The sequence below is a fragment of the Castanea sativa genome, chromosome 9, assembly GCF_040712315.1.
Source record: "Castanea sativa cultivar Marrone di Chiusa Pesio chromosome 9, ASM4071231v1".
In the NCBI taxonomy this organism is placed as follows: Eukaryota; Viridiplantae; Streptophyta; class Magnoliopsida; order Fagales; family Fagaceae; genus Castanea; species Castanea sativa.
The window spans coordinates 6,464,642-6,487,959 of NC_134021.1; the positions used below are offsets into that span (position 1 = coordinate 6,464,642).

The 23,318-nt window shown below is 36.3% G+C and overlaps 1 protein-coding gene across 1 annotated transcript; it reads left to right on the forward strand.

Annotated features, from left to right (window-relative positions):
• Nucleotides 1–19,757: 19,757 nt before the first annotated feature.
• LOC142608662 (uncharacterized) lies at nt 19,758–21,569 on the forward strand. The gene is made up of 3 exons (XM_075780359.1): nt 19,758–20,001; nt 20,617–20,966; nt 21,033–21,569. The coding sequence occupies exons 1-3, from the start codon at nt 19,758–19,760 to the stop codon at nt 21,567–21,569; spliced, it is 1,131 nt and encodes a 376-aa protein (XP_075636474.1).
• Nucleotides 21,570–23,318: the final 1,749 nt, after the last annotated feature.

Below are 23,318 nucleotides of genomic sequence, written 5' to 3' on the forward strand. Positions count from 1 at the left end.
TTTTTATTTAAATGCAAAAATTTTAAAACCACCTAAAATGTCACAATTTTTATTACAATTATTGACGTGCAAATTATGAGTGGTGAAGAAAAAATTATGAGTTTATTTAAAAGTGACACAATCTGATATATTGGATAATCATTGCAAAAGTTACAACATTTTATACAGTACTAGAGCTATTCATTTGAATGTGGCACATTGTATGGTAGAGATTGATAGGCATGGATATAATAACATACATGATGGGTATTGGGCTTGGCAATTTGCGACAATGTCAACGAGAGTAAATGGTGCCTGAGGGACATGAGCTTCGTCCTTTATCAGTACATGAAGTAAAGCCTGGAGAAGTGGCGGGTCGACTCCATGTTCTTAATTTACCATTGCTTATTGAATGCAGGTAACAAAAAGAAACATTTTTTCTAAGCCTAAATTATAAATTGCACTATTTAATTTGGTCAAAAATTTAATTCATTTTTCTAACTTCACTTTCACTCAATTCAATTTTTTGACTCTTAACTTTGTTTAATTTAGTCTTCCAGTTACTCTTTATCAAAATTGATGAGCCAGTTACTCTCTGTTAATAGCACAATTTTGAGTTAAGTCTAACAAGAGTACTAAATTGAACACAATTAAAAGTTAAAAAACTGAATTGAAAAAAAAAAAAAAACTTAATTAAATTTTAGACAAATTAAAAAGTACTATCTGTAATTTAGCCCCTTCTTTTTACTACCCATAAGTTAAAAACAACTGCAGATAAAAATGGAAAGAGCGGTAATGGGATAGTCGGCCCAACTAGCGAATCTGAGCAGAATGGAAAAGGAATGGCCATGAAAAACGCGGTTACGGTGAAGAAAACGCTACATTTCTCAAGCACTTGGGCTGTCAGCAAGAACTTGGGATTTATGAATTTGCTAACGACAGTGGAAGCAAAGGCGAGTAAGATAGCTAGAGAGTACAAGTGAAAGGGTACAGGGAGTAGTGAGTTTACTTGAACAGATAGTAAGACTATAGCAATGGCCCAAGCCAAACAAAAACCAATCACATTCTCTTCCCATTCCATGTGGTGCACCTGTACCAAGCCAGCTTCTTGATCTGGTTTTTCAGCACCATTCACAGCTGCTTCAGTTGGTGCTTCAGCTTGATCGACAGCGTTGGCCCCAGTTGCCAGAGGAGCTAACCCTTCTGAGTGGACAGCATCAGCAAAAGGTGAAGGCCGTGGAAGTTGTAGTTGTGGGTAAAATTTGGAGAAGAGTAGGATAATTAAAACAAAGAATGGCTTGAAAGGATTTGTCATTTTCTTTTGGCTGGCAAATTCGTATTGCTCTTCTGGTTTTAGCTTGTTCTATTGATACTTGCTAATTAGTCCTGAATTATTATGTGAAACATTTGGAAGAGTGCACTCACGTGAACTCGAAACTTCCAAATGTTTCACATAATATTTTGGTAAGGGTTTATTGAAAAAAAAAAAAAAATACCAATATTTTTATGTGAAACATTTGGACTTCGCAATCTTCCAAATTTTTCACATAATATATCGGTCATGAGCCGTGGCAGCTTCAAAAATTTTGTTTAGAGGAGTCGTTAAGAAACTTAAATTAAACAATTTTTTTTAAAAAAAAGAGAACTTGAATATATCAAGTTATTGACAAAAAAAAAAAGTTTTACAATTTCCTACTACAATTTTTCAAATTTTGAATTGTTATATGATAGTTCATTATGATTATTTATTGCCAATGTGGGAATTTATGATCACTTTATTTTGTTAAGTTTGTCTAACATTATTATCTATTAATTTGTCTTTGATTTTATAAAAATATTGTAAACTAAACGAATAAACTTAACTCATTGGTTCTGTATAAATTATTGACGCACACAACTACACTCGTTCATATGTAAAATAATACACTACGTATCTACTTAACCAATTAAATGTTTGAACAATCACTAACTTTATCATTTTTCTTCTTGAATAATTTTTCTGACTTTATAACAAAAAGTAATTAAACATGATAACAATATACAAACATGTAATAAACTCTCTCTATTTCCTAATTACTAAATTATATGAAGTTATATTATATTTATACTATACACACAAATATCCATATACATCATTATTCACACAAATAACATTATAATAAAAAGTAATGCACACAATTAATATTAGACACACTCACACACATATAATATAAAGGGTAAACTGCATAAATGGTCCCTATCCCTTACACCATATTTCAATTTGGCCCCTAACTTTTCAATTGTGTCAATTTGGTCCCTAACCTTTTAGTGTCGTGTCAACTTAGTCTTTGCCGTTATCTCATGGATGGAAAAGTCTGACGTGTCAAACGGCCTAAATAAAAAATTAATTTATTGCCACATCAACGAACACATGTCCTGCCACATTATTTTTTTTACCCAAATTAATTTAACCCAAATCATTTTTTTTATAAGAAAATTTGTAGATTTTATTAAACAGGGGCAGGCCCTCCTTCCGACAGCGCCTTCTCTCTTCTGGCAGCGCCATCTCTACTCCGGCACCGCTTTCTCTTTTCCAGTAGCATCGGGTGTGTCTCTCTCTGTTTCGTGATTTCTCTCTCTCTCTCATCCTTACTTCATGTTTGGCTTCCTCGAAATTCAATGATTTAGGGCCCATTTGGTTTGTAATTTGTCATCACTCAATTTTCATCACTCACCACTCATCACTTAAAATACCCCAATTTCCCAAACCCACCCATTTGGCACTCATCACTTAATTCTGCCGTTACTTTGTTTCCCAAAAAAAAAAAAAAAAACCCAAAAGTCAAACATTGCGGCTGAAACTTCAAAATTTGTGGGTTTAATTACGAAAATGCCATTAGAAACTGAGTTTTGGAAACTGAAAATACCTAAAATGTGTTTTCAATTTCCATAACTCATCACTCAAAAATCAGAGAATTGAGTGATGGAAACAAGAGTTAAAAACCAAGCCAAACAAAGTTTTTTTTTGTGAGATCCATGCGTTTTGAGAACTCAGTTATGGAAACTGAGTGATATGATCCAAAAAAACCCTCATCCAAACAGGCTCTTAGTCTTTTCCTGCTTTTAATTTCGTGTTTTCATTTGGGTTAGCTTTGTGCATTTTTTGTATTTTTCTACTTCATGTTTTGGCGTTTTGCTTATAAATACTCTTTTGTTTTACTTGATTTTTATGCTCAATCTCGCATCAGTGGAGATTGGCCCTATGGATGCTGCAATGTAGAAACTCCATTTTTTTTAACCCTTTAACTTTGTTATAGTCCCAGCTCAAAAAAAAAAAAAAAAAAACTTTGTTGTAGTCCACTGTGAAATTGTTTGAGACCATTTCTACCTTAAATTGTTGGACCCACTTGTAGTAATAAACACATACAGGCAAATGGATTTTTTTTTTTTCCAAATAACATTAAATATTAAACAATTTAGTTAGTTGTCATGTTTCAAAACAATGTTATAAACTAGCATCCAGAGTGTCTAAAACTCGAGTTCCAAGATAAAGCTTGAGTTTTTAAGTCTCAATTTGTAAGTGATGGGAGGTGATGTGGAAGAAAAATCCACGTGGAACTCGATTTTTCAAGAGTCGAGTTTTACTTTTAAGACTCGAGTTTCACGTCTTCTTCCTCCTGAGTACCTAGCATTCTTCTTCGTGTAGATCTAACCTAGCATTCTTCTTCTTCCTCGCGTCCAATCGGAGCTCTAACGTTCTTCTTTTGTTCTTCGTCTCTTCATCAGATCTCCTCTATTCGTCAGTGTTCTTCGTCTCTTCGTTAGATCGTTCCTCTGTTTGTCAGCATTCTTTGTCTCTTCCTTGCGTCTGTTCGTTCTTCCTCGTTGCTGAAGACCAGATCGTCCACCCAGTCGCTGAAGATCAGATCGTCCACTAGTGTTCTTCAACAAACAGATCGCCCATCGAGCACTAGATCGTCTTCTTCAGCGCTGCAGATCTCCAACCCATCTTCTTTGGCGCTGCGTTCTTCTTCAGGTTGTTTTTCTTCAAGTCCGACAAAAATTGAGTTTTGAAGACTTGGTTTTGCTTTTTAGAACTCGAGTCTTATAGACTCGAGATCTATGTGGCCAAATTGGTACACGGCAGTAGTAAAACTTGAGTTTGAAAGCCTTGATTTTTGTCATCGATCTCGAGTTTTAAAAACTCAAGATACTAGTTTCCAGCATTCTTTCGAACATATGTTGACTTATCATATTTTTTCTCCTCACTGTGCTAATCTGCAAAATCCCTCTAGCATTCAAATGAACCTTTGCATGGGGTTGTCACATGATTCAAAAGGTATCAGATTCACATAGAAAATTCAAGAAAAGAGCCAAGACATGGAAATGGTCTAGTTGTAATGCTTATTTCTTACAAGCTATAATGCTCATCTCTTTTTGTATATTCTTGTATTTCTGATACTGTGAATATTCTACTGTACTAATTAGAGCCTTTTCTAAATTATCAAGTATAATTGATATGATGTGGCTATACACTTAATATTTTTGGGACTTGGGCTGTCCACTATCCCCATCTGATTGTTTGGCATTTTTCTTTGATTTTTACTATCTTCACTTGTTTGATGCATCAAGCAAGAACAGTTAGGTTTTGATTGGCATGGATTGGTTTTAAAAGACCTTAGTTGCAAGAGAATTGTCACCTAAGTTTTGCTCAACATTACTTTGGGAAAATAAACAAGTGAGTTTGTTATTATTTATTAGGCTTAATTTCAATACAGGGTAAGAGTAATTTTAAGCTTTTATTATGTTTTTCTTGAGATTATGGTGGTGTAAGAGTAATTTTAGACACTCCTTAACTTGGGTGTCTAGGGGAAGTTTTTCTTAACACTTCAACAAACACTTTATTTTGCAGTTGGTAGCCCTTCATTATTTTCCTTACTTTTGAATTATTTAAAGAGTTGTGTGAAACACTTTATTTTGCAAGGAAATGCTAGAAGGCTACTTGACAAACATTTGATGAGAATAGCCACTAAATTTTCAAAATTAGGATTTGCCTAGATATTTTGGTGTTTAATATTTTTGCTATTGGTGACTTATTCTCAATCTGTCATCAATCATAAGTTTTAGATGATGATTTCGTATGATACTTTTGTTTGGAGCTCATATTCTTTGTCTGTTCTTTTATGCTTATGTATGTTATTGTGGGTTTTTTTTTTTTTTTTTTTTTGTGGCTGTTCATTTGAAACGAATTGTAATTTATTTGTACCAAGTTACAAATGTCTTCAAGTACCTCATATGGAGGCCTTGTAGCACAATGATGTTAACTTAAAGGCTAACTAATGTACTAGTTTCAAATGATGTAATTTTGAGTTTGTAATAGATACTATGATGTAATTTGAGTTTGCAAATATGAACTATGGCAGTCAATTACATCCTTTATTATTTGACCTTGTTCTTGTCACCTTTATTTTTCACACTTATTTTTGGCATTAAAAAGTACCAAGTTGCAAAGACAAACATGATAATGGAAAGCCTGGGCATCATATATAAAGATTACATGTGCTTGCGCTCTTGAGCATAAAGCTGCCTCAAATATAATGAGGAAAATGTTCTATTTAAAGTTTAAACAAAATAGGGTCGAGAACATGTTCCGTTTCACACATAAAAAAACTGAAAATGACACTAAACAAAAATATCCATTCTGTTAGGTTCTAAGACCTTAGGGACTAATGTATTAAAACTTCAATTTGTAATGTGTTGGCAAACCATGATCAAAACTTAGAGTCTAGATTTAGGCTGCTCAAAGTGTGTTTAATTGTAAAATTGGAATCGAGTGATTGCAGAATTTATTGGTGTAAATCTGTAAGGCTTGATCAATCGAAAATCAAACTCGATTGATCGAACCTCGTGCAGATTAATTTTCTGCAGAATTTTCTAACTCAGCCCAAACCCGTTTTGATGTGTATTGTTTTATGTTTTATGTCTTATATAAATAGAAAAACCCTAGCTACGTTTTAGAGGCTTTTGATATGCTGTATGTGTGAATCTCTTGTGAGATCTAGAGGCATTTACCTTCATACATACTTAGGGTTATCAAGATAGTGATTGATGTCAAGAGCTTGGTAATCAATTCATTTTCTGCACAAAGAATATTCAAGAGGATCAAGAATCATAACTAGGAGAACTTGCGGTTGGAGTGGATCAAAGAAAGAAGTAGTTCGTGGACTCAGAGCTGTTACGTGGTCGTGGTAGTAAGTTTTTGACATACATACTTAGAGTTATCAAGATCGTGATTAATGTTAAGAGTTTGGTGATCAATTCAGTTGCTGTACAAAGAACATTCAAGAAGATCAAGAATCACAAGTAGGAGAACTTGTGGTTGCAGTGGATCAAAGAAAGAAGTAGTCTGTAGATTCGGAGTTGTCACGTGATCGTGGTAGTAAGTTTTTTACAAAAGGTAGTAATAGGATGTTAGTGGTCTAATTCTTATTGTATAAACTTCAATTCTTTCATAGTGGATCCGTTTTACCTTGAGGATAGCTAGGTTAAATCCTCCCTAGGTTTTTTACTGGTTTGGTTTTCTTGGGTCATCATATTGTTGTGTTCTTTATTTTTTCGCTGCTTTACATGATATGATTGTTTTGTTTTAACCTAGATCTGAATAATTTATTTAAGTAATCACTTGGCTAAATAACTAGGTTAAATATATTCTATTGTTAAGGGGTCTAAAAACTAACAAGTGGTATCAAAGCGAATTAGCTCTTGTATTTAGATCCTTTTATCTAAGAGCTAATATTTGACCCATGTTGTCATGGAACACGGTCACTCTCTTATGATCCCACCACACTTTGATGGGAGCAATTATGCCTACTGGAAAGTCCGGATGAAAGCATTCTTGAAATTCATTGATAAGAGTTTGGAATTCCGTTGAATACGGATGAGAGAAACCTACTACTCTTGTAAGTGAGTGGGAATCTTCTCAAAAAGAAGCAGCCGCTTTTAATAGCAAAGCTATGAATGCTATTTTTAATGTTGTTTCTATGAAGGAATTCAAGAGAATTTCTAATGTTGAGGTTGCTCATACTGCTTGGAATATTCTCCAAACTGTGCATGAAGATACAAAGGCAGTCAAGATCAATAAACTGCAGCAGTTAACAACTAGATTTGAAAGCATAAGAATGTCTGATGATGAATGTTTTGATGAATTTTATGCTAAACTTAATGACATTGTTAATTCTGCTTATAATTTGGGTGACATTTATGATCAACCTAAGATTGTTAGGAAGATTCTTACATCCTTGACTGAGGACTTTAGACTCAAAGTGACTGTCATCATTGAAAGCAAGGATGTTGACTTTGTCCCTGTTGATGAACTTGTAGGATCTCTTTAGTCCTATGAGCTAGACTTACTCAAAACAAACAAATCCAAATCAATGGCTCTTAAGTCTATTGATGATGTTGATGGGAATGAATTTGATGATGAACTCTCTTCTACAGAAATTGCTTATCTTGCCAAGAACTTTAGAAACTTTCTTAGGAACAACAACAGAAGGGCAAGAGGTAAAAACAACACTGAACCTAGGAATTTTAAGAGGAATGAACCCTCTAAAGTGAACAATACTAATAAATCTAAAGAGAAAGTAAGTCAACCCTCTAATAATTCTTTGGGACAACAATGTTTTGGTTGTCAAGGGTATGGTCATGTGAAATCAGAATGTCCTACATTCTTGAAATCAAAGGGTAAAGCTATGGCTGTAACCCTTAGTGATGTTGAAATTTCTGATCATGAGTCTGGTAGTGATGAGGATGAAAATTTCATTGCTTTCACAGCTACTGTTGTAGTTGATGAAAGTGTTGTTGTTGAAGAGAGCCCTTCTGATGGGGAACTCTCTGAATGTGCTAATTTGCAAGAAGCTCACAATAAGCTATGCAAAGTTATTGCAAAGGATGCAATGAATGTTGATTTAGGTTTAAATAAAATTGCTTCCCTTGAGCTTGATAAGAAAATTTTATTGTTGAAACTGTATGATGCTAATAAATTGATTGATAAAGTGAAGACTAAGAACATGATATTGATTGAAAAGATTAAGAAATTGGAACTAAAATTATCTATTGCTAGAGAATAAACAAATAGGTCTTCTAGTTTTAAACTTGAATACATGTTGAGTGTTCAGAAATCTCCTTTAGACAAAACTGGTCTAGGTTTTGTAGAAAGCACCTCGTTGCCTGAAAATCATTCCACAAATTTTGTTTCTTCTTCTGAACCCCTCATGAGTGAGATTGTCAAACTAGTAGAAGTTACACCTCCTAGGAAGATTAGGATTGATCTTAAAGAGTCTAAGCCTAAGAATCCTACTTTCTCTAAGGATAAGGAGCATGATAGACCTTTATGGGAATGTCATTTTTGTGGAAAGACTGGACATATTCGTCCAAACTGTTTCAAGTTGCAAGCTGTAAAGCGAGCAAATAAGCTAAAAGTACCTGTGCCTGAAGTACAAGATCCTATGGTACTTATTGGTGAGTTGGTAAAGGTATTAAATCTTTATTGCAATCCTAGAGTTGCTCATCATTCTAATAAGAATAATAACTCCAATGCTAGAGTTGCATCTAAAAGATTTTGGATGCAAAATGCTCAATCTAATTGAGTCTTTCTAACATGGTCCTCGTACTTCATCTCTTTACTCTTTGTGACTATTCTTCCTTGCTGTTTTTTGTGTTTCTTTTTTATTTTTAGGATTTGCATTGCATAACCTTCATGCATTTCATGATAGGTTGTGTTTGTTATTCTTTTCAACAAAAAAAAAAAGGAAAAGGAAGGAAAAATGTGTTTTGCATGATTTTTCTTGGACTTATAATCAATGTTGGCCATATTATCTTTACATAACATGTTTAAGTACCTTGATTAGCTTAGAGGAGCTTATTGTATTGCACTTTGCTAGTTTTAGTTAGGTAGTGCATGTTGTGTGAGAATTGTTTATAGTTTTTGATCACATGATCTTAATTTTGAAGTCACATGCTTTTGATTGTAAGGACTAAAAAAGCCTAAAAGAAAGGCATAAATAACTATCTCACCACTGTTTACTAGCCAATTATGAACACCTTAGTGCATATCATAAGATTTTGTACTCGAGAAAGTGTAGCACATGCACAAAAAAAACATAAGGTATAGCCTCGGTTATATTGAATTCAAATAATATAAAATTGGTGTGTACATTATGAGGCAATACAAGAAACTTCCATGATTGCAAGCTTGTTTTCTAGGAGATGTAGGAGTTATATGATATAACTTTTTAGATGATAGTCACTTTTAAATTTATGTGATGAATTCAGTAGAAAATGTGATTGATTACTATTTACTTATCACCTCACATGTATTTCATACTTTTGCTAGTTGCACACACTACACAAGTTATTCCTTGCTAAACTTAGTATATGAAATTGTGTGAGAATTTGTTTTGGCCATCCAAGATTATATGTGCCTTGATGTTAATGTAAAATATGTTCAATGTTTGAGTTTTTGAGGACAAATTGTGTGAAAATTTGTTTTTGGGAGATCTGGGTTGTATTCAAGTGTTTTTTAAAATCTTTTCGTCTCATACTCATGCATTTCATTCATAAAATAATGTGCTTTGAAGAGTTTCTGCATTTAAATGCTTTGTTTTTCAAAAATCTGAGTTTTCCAGATTTTCGATCAATCGAACTTGTTGCTTGACCGATCGAAAATGTGATAAAAATTTTGGTTACAATCTGCCTGGCTCGATCGGTGCTCGATTGATGCTAGATCGATCGAATATGTTTTTCGATCAATCGAAGCTAATTTTTGACCGATCGAAAATTAGTCAGTGAGTGTTTTAAAAACAGTTTTCTCATGTGTTCTTCACACTTTCTAAAACTTTTCAAACACTCTTTTGTCTATTCTTGCTCGACCGATCCAATCCAAGCCAAATTTGTCGTTTTCTTCCTAAAATTTCTTAAGGGTTTTTGTCTTCTAGTGCTTGTAAGTCACTTTTACCCTTTACTTTTCAATTTATTCACATATTTCATGCATTTTTTTTTTGAAAATTTCGAACCTAGAGATTTTGGGATTTTTATTCAAATAAGTTGTTTTTAATCAAATTTGTTTGATGGGTTTTTGTCCTTGCATGTTATTAACATGATTCCCATGCATTAATTTGATTAATTTTGTGATTTGGGAAAAATGTGAAATTTGAGAGCTTGAAAGTTTAAGAAATTGGGGATTTTGTTCAATTGGACTAAAATTGATGAAATTGACTTGTGTTATTGATTGATTATGTCATTATATGATGTTATCTAACTAGTGTAATGATAAATTGATCAATTTGTTGGGATTTTTGAAACTTGGTTTTTCAAAATTTGGGGTTGTTGTTTCAAAACTCTATGTTCAAGTCAATTGTTGGTTTATAATATAGAATTGAACAAATTTCAATGCATTAGGGCATGCATCATATGTGCATTCATGTCATGCATCATATTGATTGTTATTTTCTATATTTGTTTTGTCTAACCCTCTCTAATGCAATCTGCCTTGGGTTTTCTTTGTTTCTTTTTGGGCCTATCTCTCATTTGCACACCATTCCTATTAAGAAGGGTACATTTTTGTATGCCCTTGTGGCTAATACTCCTATGAGTTTTCCTACTATTTTCATTCGGTCTCTAGCTGAGATTCATAGGAGTAGTTCTAAATCACACGGTCTTTTCTTCCCTATTTTTATTCATTGGATTCTTTTACATTTGGGTTTAGAGGATTTTCTCGCATCTGAGCCGGTACATATTATAGCTCCTATAGGTGCCACCTTTCTTAGGCAAAGAGCAGCTTAGATGAAAACTAGCTTTAAACGCCCTAGAGTTGAGTCTTCTTCAAGTGCATCTAGGCCTCCTACTTCAGATGATCCTGTTGCTGAGGAGTATGTCGACCCGACCACCGCTATTGATCCTCCACCTTCTTCTTCGAGTGATGATTCTCTACAGAGTATGTTGGACACTGTCTTGACCGTTTCGGTGGCTCAGGAACAGATTTTGGTGGATGTGCTTACTGAGCTTCAAGCTTTGCGTGTAGATTTGGCGAGTGCTCGATGATCTTCTCCACCTCCACCTTTTGATGACAAGTCTTGATTGCCCTTTGGAAATTCGTCACAAAAAGGGGGAGTACATATGCATGGAGATAAGGGGAGTTTTTGTTGGATTGTATCTAGGAGCTTCATGATGTATATTCTTTTTTGGCTCATGATGTATTTGTTGTGGTGATGATTTTTTTTTCTTTTTTATGAGTTGTATATGTTAGGGGGAGATACTTTGTTTTATTTATTTTTATTGTTTCTTGTTTCACATGTGATACATTAATTATTAATTTATATTATGAGGTTTATTTTTTTGTTTTGTGAAATCAAGAATTTATTTTATTTTATTTGTATTTTCCACACATGTGTTTATGTGTTTGTTGAGTGTTTCGGGAATATACAGCTTAATTCAGCCGTGGTTGCTGTCTACATTGGCAACTGATAGATAGTAGTTAAGTTGAATTGTTTATGGGCATTTTAATTTTTATTGGGCTGTCTTGTAACTTTGAGCATTTAAATTTTGTGATGTGTTTTGTCACGAATTGCCAAAGGGAGAGATTGTTAGGTTCCAAGACCTTAGGGATTAATGTATTAGAACTTCAATTTGTAATGTGTTGGTAAACCATGATTAAAACTTAAGAGTCTAGATTTAGGCTGCTCAAAGTGTGTTTAATTGTAAAGTTGGAATCAAATGATTGCAGGATTTATTGGTGTAAATCTGCAAGGCTCGATCGATTGAAAATCAGGCTCGATCGATCGAACCTCGTGCAGATTAATTTTCTGCAGAATTATCTAACTCAACCCAAGCTCGGTTTGACGTGTAGGGTTTTATGTTTTATGTCTCATATAAATAGAAAAACCCTAGCTATATTTTAGAGGCTTTTGATATGCTATATGTGTGAATCTTTTGCGAGATCTAGATGTGTTTACCTTCATACATACTTAGGGTTATCAAGATTGTGATTGATGTCAAGAGCTTGGTGATCAATTCAGTTGCTGCACAAAGAACATTCAAGAAGATCAAAAATCACAAGTTGCAGAACTTGTGGTTGCAGTGGATCAAAGAAAGAAGTAATCCGTGAACTCAGAGCCGTTGCGTGGTCGCGACAGTAAATTTTCTACTCGAGGTAGCAATAGGATGTTAGTGGTCTAAGTCTTATTGTTTAAACTTCAATTCTTTCATAGTGGATCCGTTTTTCCTTGAGGATAGCTAGGTTTAATCCTCCCCAAGTTTTTTACCGGTTTGGTTTTCCTGGGTCATCATATTGTTGTGTTCTTTCTTTTTCCGCTATTTTACATGATATGATTGTTTTGTTTTAACCTAGATCTGTATAATTTATTTAAGTAATCACTTGGCTAAATAACTAGGTTAAACATATTGTGTTGTTAAGGGGTCTAAAAACTAACACATTCAAACACATTGGCAATTATCCATATTTTTTGGCATTAAGTAGTACCAAATTGCAAAGACAATAAGGAAAATAATGGACAAAATACATAAACAATAACATTCATTCAAACCTGTTGTCAATCATCCAAATTTATTGGCATTGAGAAATACTAAATTGTAAAGACAATAAGGAAAATATAAATGACAAAAAAAAAAAAAAAACCTGGGCATCATAAAATGACACTAAACAAAAACATCCATTCAAACCTGTTGGTAATTATCTAGAGTACTCAATAGTCAAATTACATGACATATCAAACTTGTCAATACACAACATAACTTAAACTGAACATCCAAAGTGCACGAAACGAACTGGTAGTTGACTTAAAACATGAATCCATGATAGAATATAAGTCAAAATAAATAAAAATTCCAACTGGTCTTTAAAATTAATATAAATAAAAATTAGCCACGACTTCCTTTCTTTCCTTTCTCACTTTGTCCCCTAAATGATGGCAGTCCATGAATTGATTCCTGATTGCCAAGTATGTTGAATGTCTCCCTATACCTTGCAGTTTGACTAGCAGCCATCAGTGTTTCTTTGGTTACAGAAGAGTTTCCTTTCCATGAAGGAGGTGGACCCCATATTTATGGAAGTGGTACATTGTTAACCCAAGGCTGTATGTTACCCCTTGGTGTATCAATTGCTTTTCTCCTAGGCCTCTTCGCCTTTTTACCTTGTGGTAGTTGAACAAATGGACCATTTTCAAAATTGGTAAATGTCCTAGTTATTGTGGAGGTCACTCCTGTGGCTGTTGCATTTGCAGCTGATTGTGTATTTGCACCACCTTCAAAATGTGCTTGTGCACTTGCAGTTGACCGTGGTGGTATTATTGGCTGTAAAGGCTAATTTTCATATGCACTTGCACCAGCACCAACACTAGCACTTGCACTTGTACCCTCACCCTGGCGAAACAATAAGAGACAATTATCACAATAGTTAAGGCATAAAATGAAAATTACTACAGCATAGTTTAATTTTTTTTTTAAAGACTGTAAGAATGACAAATATCACATATGCTATCCACTTACACCCATCTTGACAAATTGCCCTCACTTGAACTTTATCATTTTTTTTAAAACCGAATACCCCGGCCCCCATGAACTGCATAATCAGTTACAACATTCTTAAATTGTTCAAGTGAAATAAACAGCATTCCCTTTACAAAGTTGGTATGTTTTGGGTTTGTAGGAGGTGCGAACACAAGATAAGGAGGTATAACATTGTTGTCATCATCATCATCCATACTCAAAAGCTCTTCAGATTCATAAGGCTGGTCATTGTCACTAAGACCAGTTACAATCTTGGCATTTGACCCCATCGCCATGTTACTATCTTGTTCTTTGCTTGCCTGGCCTAAATCTATTGGTCTCATCACCATCTTATCAAAAGCATCATCACTACCACTTGATTCTTTAGAATTGTCAAAATAGTTTATATCATCCCCCACATCATCAATTATGTGAGGCACATCCACACAGTGCTCTACATACAACTCTATCACCTTATATCACTGAACAACATCTGCCATACTCATAGCCAAATCATCATTGTCAATAGTTATAGGGCTAAGCCCACCATCCTCCAAGCTCACCATAGGCATCCTATACCACAACTTACCAGAACTCATATACCCCAACTTCTCAACCATGTTTCTCAATTCTTGGGCAGACCAACAATCTCGTTCATTACCATCAAAATAATTTATAGCAACCCCCTCATATCTAATTGGATCGCTCAAAAATTTCCCACCATGATGAACTTCCGCAGAAAATTCATCCATTCTTGGAAAAAAAAAAACAAAGAAACAAAATAAGATACATAAACAATATTATTTTTCGCTAGTACCAATTTGGCTTTTATGCACTTCTTTTATTTCATTAAATGGACAAAAAGATAAATACAAATTTAATCTTTTGTTACACTTTACTTTCACATTTATAAATTTGTTTTCTATATATTATGATAAATTATTAAAAGATCTTACAATAATTTTTTTTTTGTAATTGTTATAAATCCAAGAAAAATGAATGCTAGGAAAATATATAAAGAAAAGTTATTGAAATGGAAGAATAAGGATAGATAATAAATTATGAGAACAAGAATGAAAAGGAAATACAGACTTATGAAAGACTACATCCCTAAAAATGAAACATGACTAAGATTGCAAATCAAACAATTGGTAGTCTTTAATCCCAAAAGGAAAATCAATGAAGATGCGGGGTCTAGATCTTGCATCAAATTTAGTCCTATTCCTAGATAAGGTCGAGACATAGCAAAGATAACAAAATACTCATAAATGTAATTATGACTTTCGTTTTGGGAGTTTGTGAATCAATGAAATGTATTTAAGTAAGGAAAATGAATAGAAAAGAAAGGAATAAAATGTAATTAAGTAGTATTGTTTGGATGGTTTAAAGTAGAGAAATGTTATGCCCATAATACAATCACAACAAATCCTGAGTAACAAGTTGTTACGTGTTGTTATTGACGTGGCAAAAAAGTAATTTCAGTAATAAGTTCAAATTAAAACCAATAAAAATTAACCACCTATGATTTGTTATGAAAGTGTTGTGAGCATTGCACTTCTCTTTAAAATAAAGGAATGGAAATGAATGGAAGGTAAATAACCTTATTTGAAAGTAACATAGAGAAAAATGAATAAAATCATTTTATAACAATATTACTATTAGACCCTCATTTTAAAATAAAAGATTGAATGTATAAGAAAAATTAAATAATTATAAAATAATAAAATAGTACAATTACTATAGAATGATAACAATGATATAACAATTTTAATATATATATATATATAATACCCTTTTCCAAATGCACCACGTATCTCTTACAAAAACATTGACAAGGTAATTTCGACTTCTTAAACACCCATTTTTAACTCTAGTGTCTCTCTGAACTTGAAAGTTATCAACAAAATAAGTATAGTCTAACATAAACTTCATCACATGTATAATTCAAATGTAAAGATCTATTTAAAACAAAGTTTTTATTATTAGCAATGGCCAATATAAACAAGATAGCACATGTAAGTCACTAACTAAATGGAACTTAGACCATTACTTCTTTCCTGATATTGATTGAGACCCTCTAGTGTTCTCCACTCTGTGGTAGAAGTTTTCAGCCATGTGATATTCTAATAAAAAGAACTTTAACCCTGGTTATTCTCGAGTAAACATGCCAAGAAAAAAAAAGTGAAATTAGACATTTTGGCACTAACAAGGGATGTTTTACAAGGAAGGTTACTAACTAGAAGTCTAGAAGTTCCAATTACTCAAAAAAAAAATCTGTAAAAAAGTCATTCTTATTATGCGCATAATTGTTCAATTCATAGATAAATAGCTAATATTATTATAAAAGACCCGTTTGGAATTAGAGTTGTTCCCACATTAGGAATTCAAAGAAATTACGGGTGAAAGAAGTGTTTCCAGAATTAATTCCAACTACAGAATCAAAACTTAAGTTCATGGTCAGATGAATCTTGATGAAGCTAAATTCCTCAGTTGATAGATTCGTCTAGATGGAGTATGACCAAACGAATCTAGAGTCCTGCATAAGATCAAAGAATTGTGTTTCTCTCAGAAAGGTCACCGACATGGTGTCTGCCAGTGAGCATTCGATAATAAAGTCAAATTTTGAGTGAGAAGAACTATAAGAGATTAATAGAGGTATGATATGTCTAAGTACCTTTGTTTGGTGTTCTGATGTAGTTTCTATAAATATTTGCCTTTCTAGCCATTGGAGGTCTTCAATGGGAGCATTAAGGGCTTTGGTAACGCCTCTGGTGGTTTTAGTGCAGTGCTTTTAATGTTCATCCAACGGTCATGCTTGCTTTATTCTTCTGTTTAGTAACGAAAGGCGCGTTAAAGCATATGGTTCGTTCATCGTCCAAAGGCCTTTCTGGACGATGGTACGTATTTATGGTTCGTTCATTGTCCAAAGGCCATTCTAGACGATAGCACTTTCTTGGTTCATCAAACCTAATGGATGTCAATTGAAGAAGGCTGCTTAAAATGAAGATAGGGAGAAAAAAGAGGATAATTGAAAACATAAAAATCCTTGCATCTAGCTTTATAGCATCATAATTACTGAACGTCATTAGAAGCATCAGAATGGAAAGTGGTTTAGAAACACGGGGAAAAAAAAAATTAAATATAAAAATTTCTTGAATGCATCTATAAGTAACCCATTTTGATCTAAACCAAGGTGCAAATTGAAATGAATAATAAAAGGTTATCAAGAAATTATCCAAATGGCTTTCAAGATGAAGCAGATTTGTACAGAACTAACATTGAGACAGGCCTACTATTCTTCAGCACCATCAAAGTTCCACTGAGACAGCAAATTGATGAAGCAGATAGTATAGAACTAACACTGGAAGTAAGAGTTGAACTATGTAAAAGTGAGTCTGCCATATGCAGACTCACATAAAAGTTGAACTTGTATCTTTTCATATTCTTTTTCCATATGAAGAATTTGTGAATTTTTTCAATTGGGACAAGCCAGGATTCCCTCCTCGTGGACTTCTAAATTGTGGGAACAGGTTTGTGTATATAGAGTTAAGCATGATAGGCAATGGAGGGAAGGAGCTATTAATGGCAAAGGACATAATTTTTTTTTTTTTTTTTTGGTTTTCTTGTCTTCAAACTTCTAAGGGCTTGAAACTCTATTATATCAGTCAAAAATGAGATGTCTCTGAGGCCCGGCTACCTCAAATTAGCCAGATAATTCGCGCCTTTTTTCTTCCGATCTTTCTATTATGGGTGGTTCCCGCTGTTTTTGTATTGAATCCAAATTTTTTCAACTGGTGGTAGAGGAAGGGGGACATTTTACTTCTGTTAGGATTTTTGAGTGGAGTAGGTACTTCATGAAGTCGGTCTTCATGGGTAAGAATGCTGCACAATGGCTGTTGAAGAGTACAGAACAGATTGTTGTTGGGTTAGTCCGAAGTATTTTTATACGTTTAGGGAAGGTGATGTAGCTTACACCCTCCAAAGGAGCTCCAACTCTTTTGGCTGGTTCCTTCTATTGACTGAACTTAAAGCTGGAGGGTCTAGGAGGTCCATTATTATTCCAAAAGGTAGAGCTAAGAAAGGATGGAAGGTTTTTGGGTTAGAGTTAAGGAAGATATTGGAACCCAAAAACTATGTGAATGGTGGTTTTGGTCAGTTGAAATTTGTAGCTCACCTCCTTAAGGATAAATCGGGGTTCAACCATTTAAAACTTTTGCCGATACGGTGCGTGGGTATCAAGTGCAGGTCAGGGCAGAAATCATCTGTTAAGCGCCCATGATAAAAGGAAAATGCAACTAGGGGATAATAGGGGGGAGAAGCAGAACCCAGTCTTTGAACAGAGGACGTTGAGCAAAACACCGATGAGCATACCAGGTCCGATAACTCTAGGAGGAAGAGATGTGGGCCCTCGGCACAGTGATGAGGAATTTAATTTGGGAGAGACAAATCAGGTTGGAATTAAAAGGACCTTTCAGTTGAATTTCAAATCAAAGGTGAATTGTTCTGTTTATGGAAAAGAATTTGAACTGGGGAATTCTCATTGGACAGGAGAAGGCTTGACCATAGAGGTGAATGAGGAAGGTAAAAGGCGTGTAACATGGAATTCTTATAAAGGTGGTCTGAGGACTTCTAAATGGGTCATAAGGAGTCAGAAGGAGCAATTGGAGGGTCCTCCTAGTGGGTCACGGGTGCAACAAACCCCTGTGATAGGCTCAGCCCAATATAGGTGTGTTGCAGGGATTCCTAATGAAAGAGGTTGGAGGTATTTTAAAAGGGGCATAAGGAGTTAGAGGGATTTGGTCGTGGGTCCTTCCAGTGGGTCACGGGATCAAAGTTGGTGTCCCACGTTGGCCCAAACTGCTTTGGGCTCCTTTCAGTCCAATAAAGTTTGCTTCTCGGGCCCAAGTATTCACGAATTGGGTGAGCCCTCTTCTTTGACTAGCCCCACACCGCTGGCCCACTCGGTGATACCTTTTATATCTTCTTCAGAAAAGCCCGAGTCATTGAGGCTCGTTAGTTGCAGCAGGTCTGATGGAATCAGCTCCGACAGCCTCACGATGGCTGAGATTGAGGCTGGGTTCAACTCCGATGGTCTCAAGGTGCGAAAATTATATCTTGCACCCGGCATATATGCCGGGTGTGAGACACAGGGGCGGGCCCCACAGTGTGTGGGCCCCGCCCCTGTGTGAGACACCCGGCATATATGCCGGGTGCAGGATATACTAGCTCCTCAAGGTGAGGCTGATGGTGGGTATTAACACGGTAAGCTCCGATAATGTCACGGCGGTTGGGATTGAGGCTGAATTCAACTCCAATGGTCTCAAGGTGAGGCCGATGGTGGGTATTAACACGGTAAGCTCCGATAACCTCATGGTGGCTAGGATTGAGGCTGGGTGCAACTCCGATGAGCTCAAGGGGAGGTCGATGGTGGGTTTTATTAGCTGCCATGACAGGAGAAGCTCCGACAGCATCGCAGTGGATGGGCTGGAGTTTGGAACCAGTTCCGACGGTCTGGAGGTGGCTTCGATGAAGTTTAAGAGCTTTTCCTCTGCTGGGTTTAACTCTTACGGTCACGAGGGGGCTAAGACGGATTTATATGGTACCTCTCATGATGGGTTCAACTCCGATGACTTCACGATGTTTCTGGGCAAGACCGATATGGTAATTTCGCAACTCTCGAAGGGTATTTTCTTGGCAGATATCCTTAAGAGACTTTCGGCTGCGGGTTGTGTGGATTTTGGTGTCAATAGAGTGGTTAAAGTTGGAAGTGAGTGTATGGGCACCAGGCTGTTAGATATGGGCACTAGGCTGTTAGATATGGGTGAGATTGGCTAGCCCAATTTAGTGTTGGCGGAACCGAAGTCAAATTGTGGCCTAACTATTTTGGGTGAGGAGGAGTGTTTGGCAGATTGTAATCCATTGTTGACTGTTATCCCTCCAGGGATGGCTTTGTCAATGGAAATGGACAATGTTTCTAAGGTGTTAGATATTGGTAGTACGCTAGATGTCTCTAAATGGGTGAAGAACAAAATCCCAGGTTTTAGTCGAGTGATTGGGCTTTCTGTTAATGGACATGAAAAGTTTGTTTATTGCTTATCTTCAAAGGCTAGAAAGGGAGATGGTGGTTGTTAACCAGCAGCGGAAGAATCAGCTACTTTCCAAAAAGTAGCAGCCTCCACGGGTAAAGGGAAAAGAAAGCTGAGGAATTTGATCTCAACGGTTAACTATGATGTGAGATAATGCGTTGGCAGTGTGGTAATGACAATTGCGGGGCCATAAAAGTATTTATGAAGCTGAAAATGGTTTCATGGAATGTTAAAGGTTTGAATGACTCCCAGAAACATTTGGTAGTGAGAAACTTGTTACGGGAGTGGCAGTGTGATGTTGTATGCCTGCAAGAAACAAAGCTTGTAGACATAGATAGACAGCTTGTTTGTAGTATTTACGGCTATCTATATGTGGATTGGGTGGCTCTAGATGTTGGTTAGACAGCTAGTGAGGTCTTGATTATGTGGGATAGGAGGGTTTTAGAAAAATTGAAGGTTCTGGTGGGCTCTTTCTCGGTGTCAATTCAGTGGAAATGTGTGGATGACGGTTTTATTTGGGCATGCTCAGGGGTGTATGGCCCGAACAATAATAATTTGAGGGGCAATTTGTGGGATGAGTTGGTTGGTATTCAACATTATTGGAATGTTCCGTGGTGTTGTTTCGGAGATTTTAACGTTGTTCGTTTTCCTAGTGAACGGAGGGGTGGGTCTAGACTTACTCCGGCTATGGAAAAGTTTTCTGAATTTATTGAAGATTTAAACTTGATAGATTTGCCGTTGGAGTGAGGGAGTTTTACATGGTCTAGTGGTACTGAACAACCATCCATGTCTAGGATCGATAGGGCTCTAGTGTCACAGGACTGGGAGCAACACTTCCCAGATGTGATCTAGCGGATTCTACCACGACCTGTTTCAGATCATTTTCCAATTCTTTTGGAGGCAAGGGGTATGATGAGGGGGAAAAGCCCCTTCTGGTTTGAGAATATGTGGTTGAAATCGGATGAGTTTGTTGATAGAGTAGATTCATGGTGGAATTGCCATTCTTTTTCAGGTACTTCTAGTTATGTGTTTGCTAAAAAATTGAAAGCTTTTAAGGAAGACATTATTCAGTGGAATCGCCAAGAGTTTGGCAATGTTGGGCGCAGGAAGAAAGAATTAGTGGGGGCTCTAGAGTTACTAGACGCTAAGGAAGGGGTTCTTGAACTCACTGAGACGGAAAGAAAGGAGAAAGTTGAACTGAGATCGCAAGTAGAGCATCTTCTTTCCCTAGAGGAGATTTCATGGGGACAAAAATCAAGGATGCTATGCATTAAGGAGGGAGATAATAATACGAAGTTCTTCCACAGGATGGCCAATTCTCATAGAAGGTATAACCATCTGAGGATCTTAGAAGTGGATGGGGTGATTTATAAGGATGGAGGGGAAGTGGTTGCTCAGGTAGTTCAATTTTATAAAACCCTATATTAGGAGTCTGAGGAGTGGAGACCTTCTGTGGAAGGGCTGGATTTTGATCAAATAAGGGAGGTGGAGAGGGGCTGGTTGGAGAGGAGTTTTGAGAAGGATGAGATTCTATCAGTGGTCAGAGATATGGAAGGGGATAAAACTCCAAGTCTAGATGGCTTTCCTATGGCATTTTTTCATCATTGTTGGAGAGTACTAGAAAGAGATGTTTTAGCAGTCTTTACAGAGTTCCATCAACACTGTAAGTTTGAGAAATCTCTTAATGCTACTTTTATAGCTTTGATTCCTAAGAAGAATGATGCCTCCAACATTTGTGATTTCAGACCTATCAGTTTGATAGGGAGTCTATACAAAATCTTGGCCAAGGTCCTGGCAAATAGATTGAAAGTGGTGTTAGATCAACTGATATCTGAATCTCAGAATAATTTTGTGCGAGGTAGGCAGATTCTCGATTCAATTCTTATTGCTAATGAGTGTGTTGATAGCAAAACGAAGAGTAAGATTCCGGGGGTGATTTGTAAGTTAGATATTGAGAAAGCTTAAGACAATGTGAATTGGGAGGCACTTTTGAAGTTGTTGAAGAAAATGGGCTTTGGGGAGAAATGGTGTAGCTGGATTCGAACCTGTATCTCCACAGTGCAGTTTTCAGTGTTGGTCAATGGGTCCCCAGTTGGCTACTTTGGTAGCTCTAGAGGTTTAAGACAACGGGATCCATTGTCTCCCTTACTATTTTTAGTTATGATGAATGTGTTTAGTAGGATGGTGAAGAGAATGGAGGGGGCAAGTTTACCTAGTGGCTTTAGGGCGGATGGTAGGAGGGGAAGAGGGGAATGTGTTTCACATCTACTATTTGTGGATGATACTATCTTGTTTTGTGATGCAAAGGTGGAGCAAGTCCTTCATGTTTGACTGCTGCTGCTTTGTTTTCAGGCTGTGACTAGCTTGAAGGTGAACATAGCTAAAAGCGAAATGGTGCCTATAGGAGAGGTAAATAATGTGCATGCTTTGGCAGAGATTTTGGGTTGTAGGGTTGGGGCATTGCCAATGACTTATTTGGGTATGCCGTTGGAGGTGTCCCATAAGTCCACCTCTATTTGGAACCTTATTTTGGAAAAATTTGAATGGAAGCTAGTAGGGTGGAAGAAATTGTATTTATCAAAAGGTGGTAGGCTGACATTGCTTAAAAGCACTCTATCTAGCCTCCCCACTTGTTATTATTATTATTATTTTTTTTATCTCTTTTCACCATCCCTACACATGTGGCAAACAAAATTGAGAAGCTGCAAAGGAACTTCCTATGGGGAGGCACTAAGACACAATTATTGGGTTGGGATAAGGTGTGCATGCCTATGGCTAAAGGTGGCTTGGGTATTAGGAAATTGACCACTTTCAATAAAGTATTACTAGGAAAGTGGCTTTGGCGTTTTAGGGTCGAGGAGAATAGGCTTTGGAGGAGGGTGGTAGCTTTGAAATTTGGGGAAGAGTGGGGAGGGTGGACCTCTAAGTTGGGAAGGGGTGGCCATGGTTGTGGTTTGTGGAGAAGTATTCGGATGGGTTGGGAAGTTTTTAACAAATATGTCCAATATAAGGTTGGAGTGGGGGATGGAGTGAAATTTTGGAATGATAGGTGGTGTGTAGATTTTCCTCTCAAATTGGCTTTTCCAGTCCTATACAATTTTGCTACGAATAGAGAGACTTCCGTAGAGTCTTCTTTGATTTGTCAAAAGGCAAGGGATAGGAGAATTTGGGATGTTCGCTTCAATCGTGGTCCTAACGATTGGGAGGCAAATGTGGTGGACGAGTTCCTTCATCTCTTGGCATCCAATTTACCTTCAGGGACTGATGGTGATCGGGTGAAATGGAAGTTGACAAAAAATGGGGATTTTACAATCCGTTCATATTATCATAAGTTACATGGTTCTTCTTCTGTTGTTTTTCCTTGGAAAGGCATTTGAAAGGCTAAGGCACCTCGTCATGTCTCTTTTTTTGTTTGGACAGTTGCTTGGGATAAGATCCTCATAGGAGATAACCTGTGGCTTAAAGGTTTGACTTCATCGACCGGTGCATTATGTGTCGTTGTTCTGGTGAGACAGTGGATCATTTGTTGTTACATTGTGGAAAGGCTCATCAGCTGTGGTGCTTTGTCTTTAGGATTTTTGGGATTTCTTAGGTTCCCTCATGTATGGTGTCAAATTTTCTTTTTAGTTGGTGGAATTGGTTGGGGAAGCATTCTTCTTACATCTGGAACTTAGTTCCATTATGTTTGATGTGATGCATTTGGAAGGAACGCAA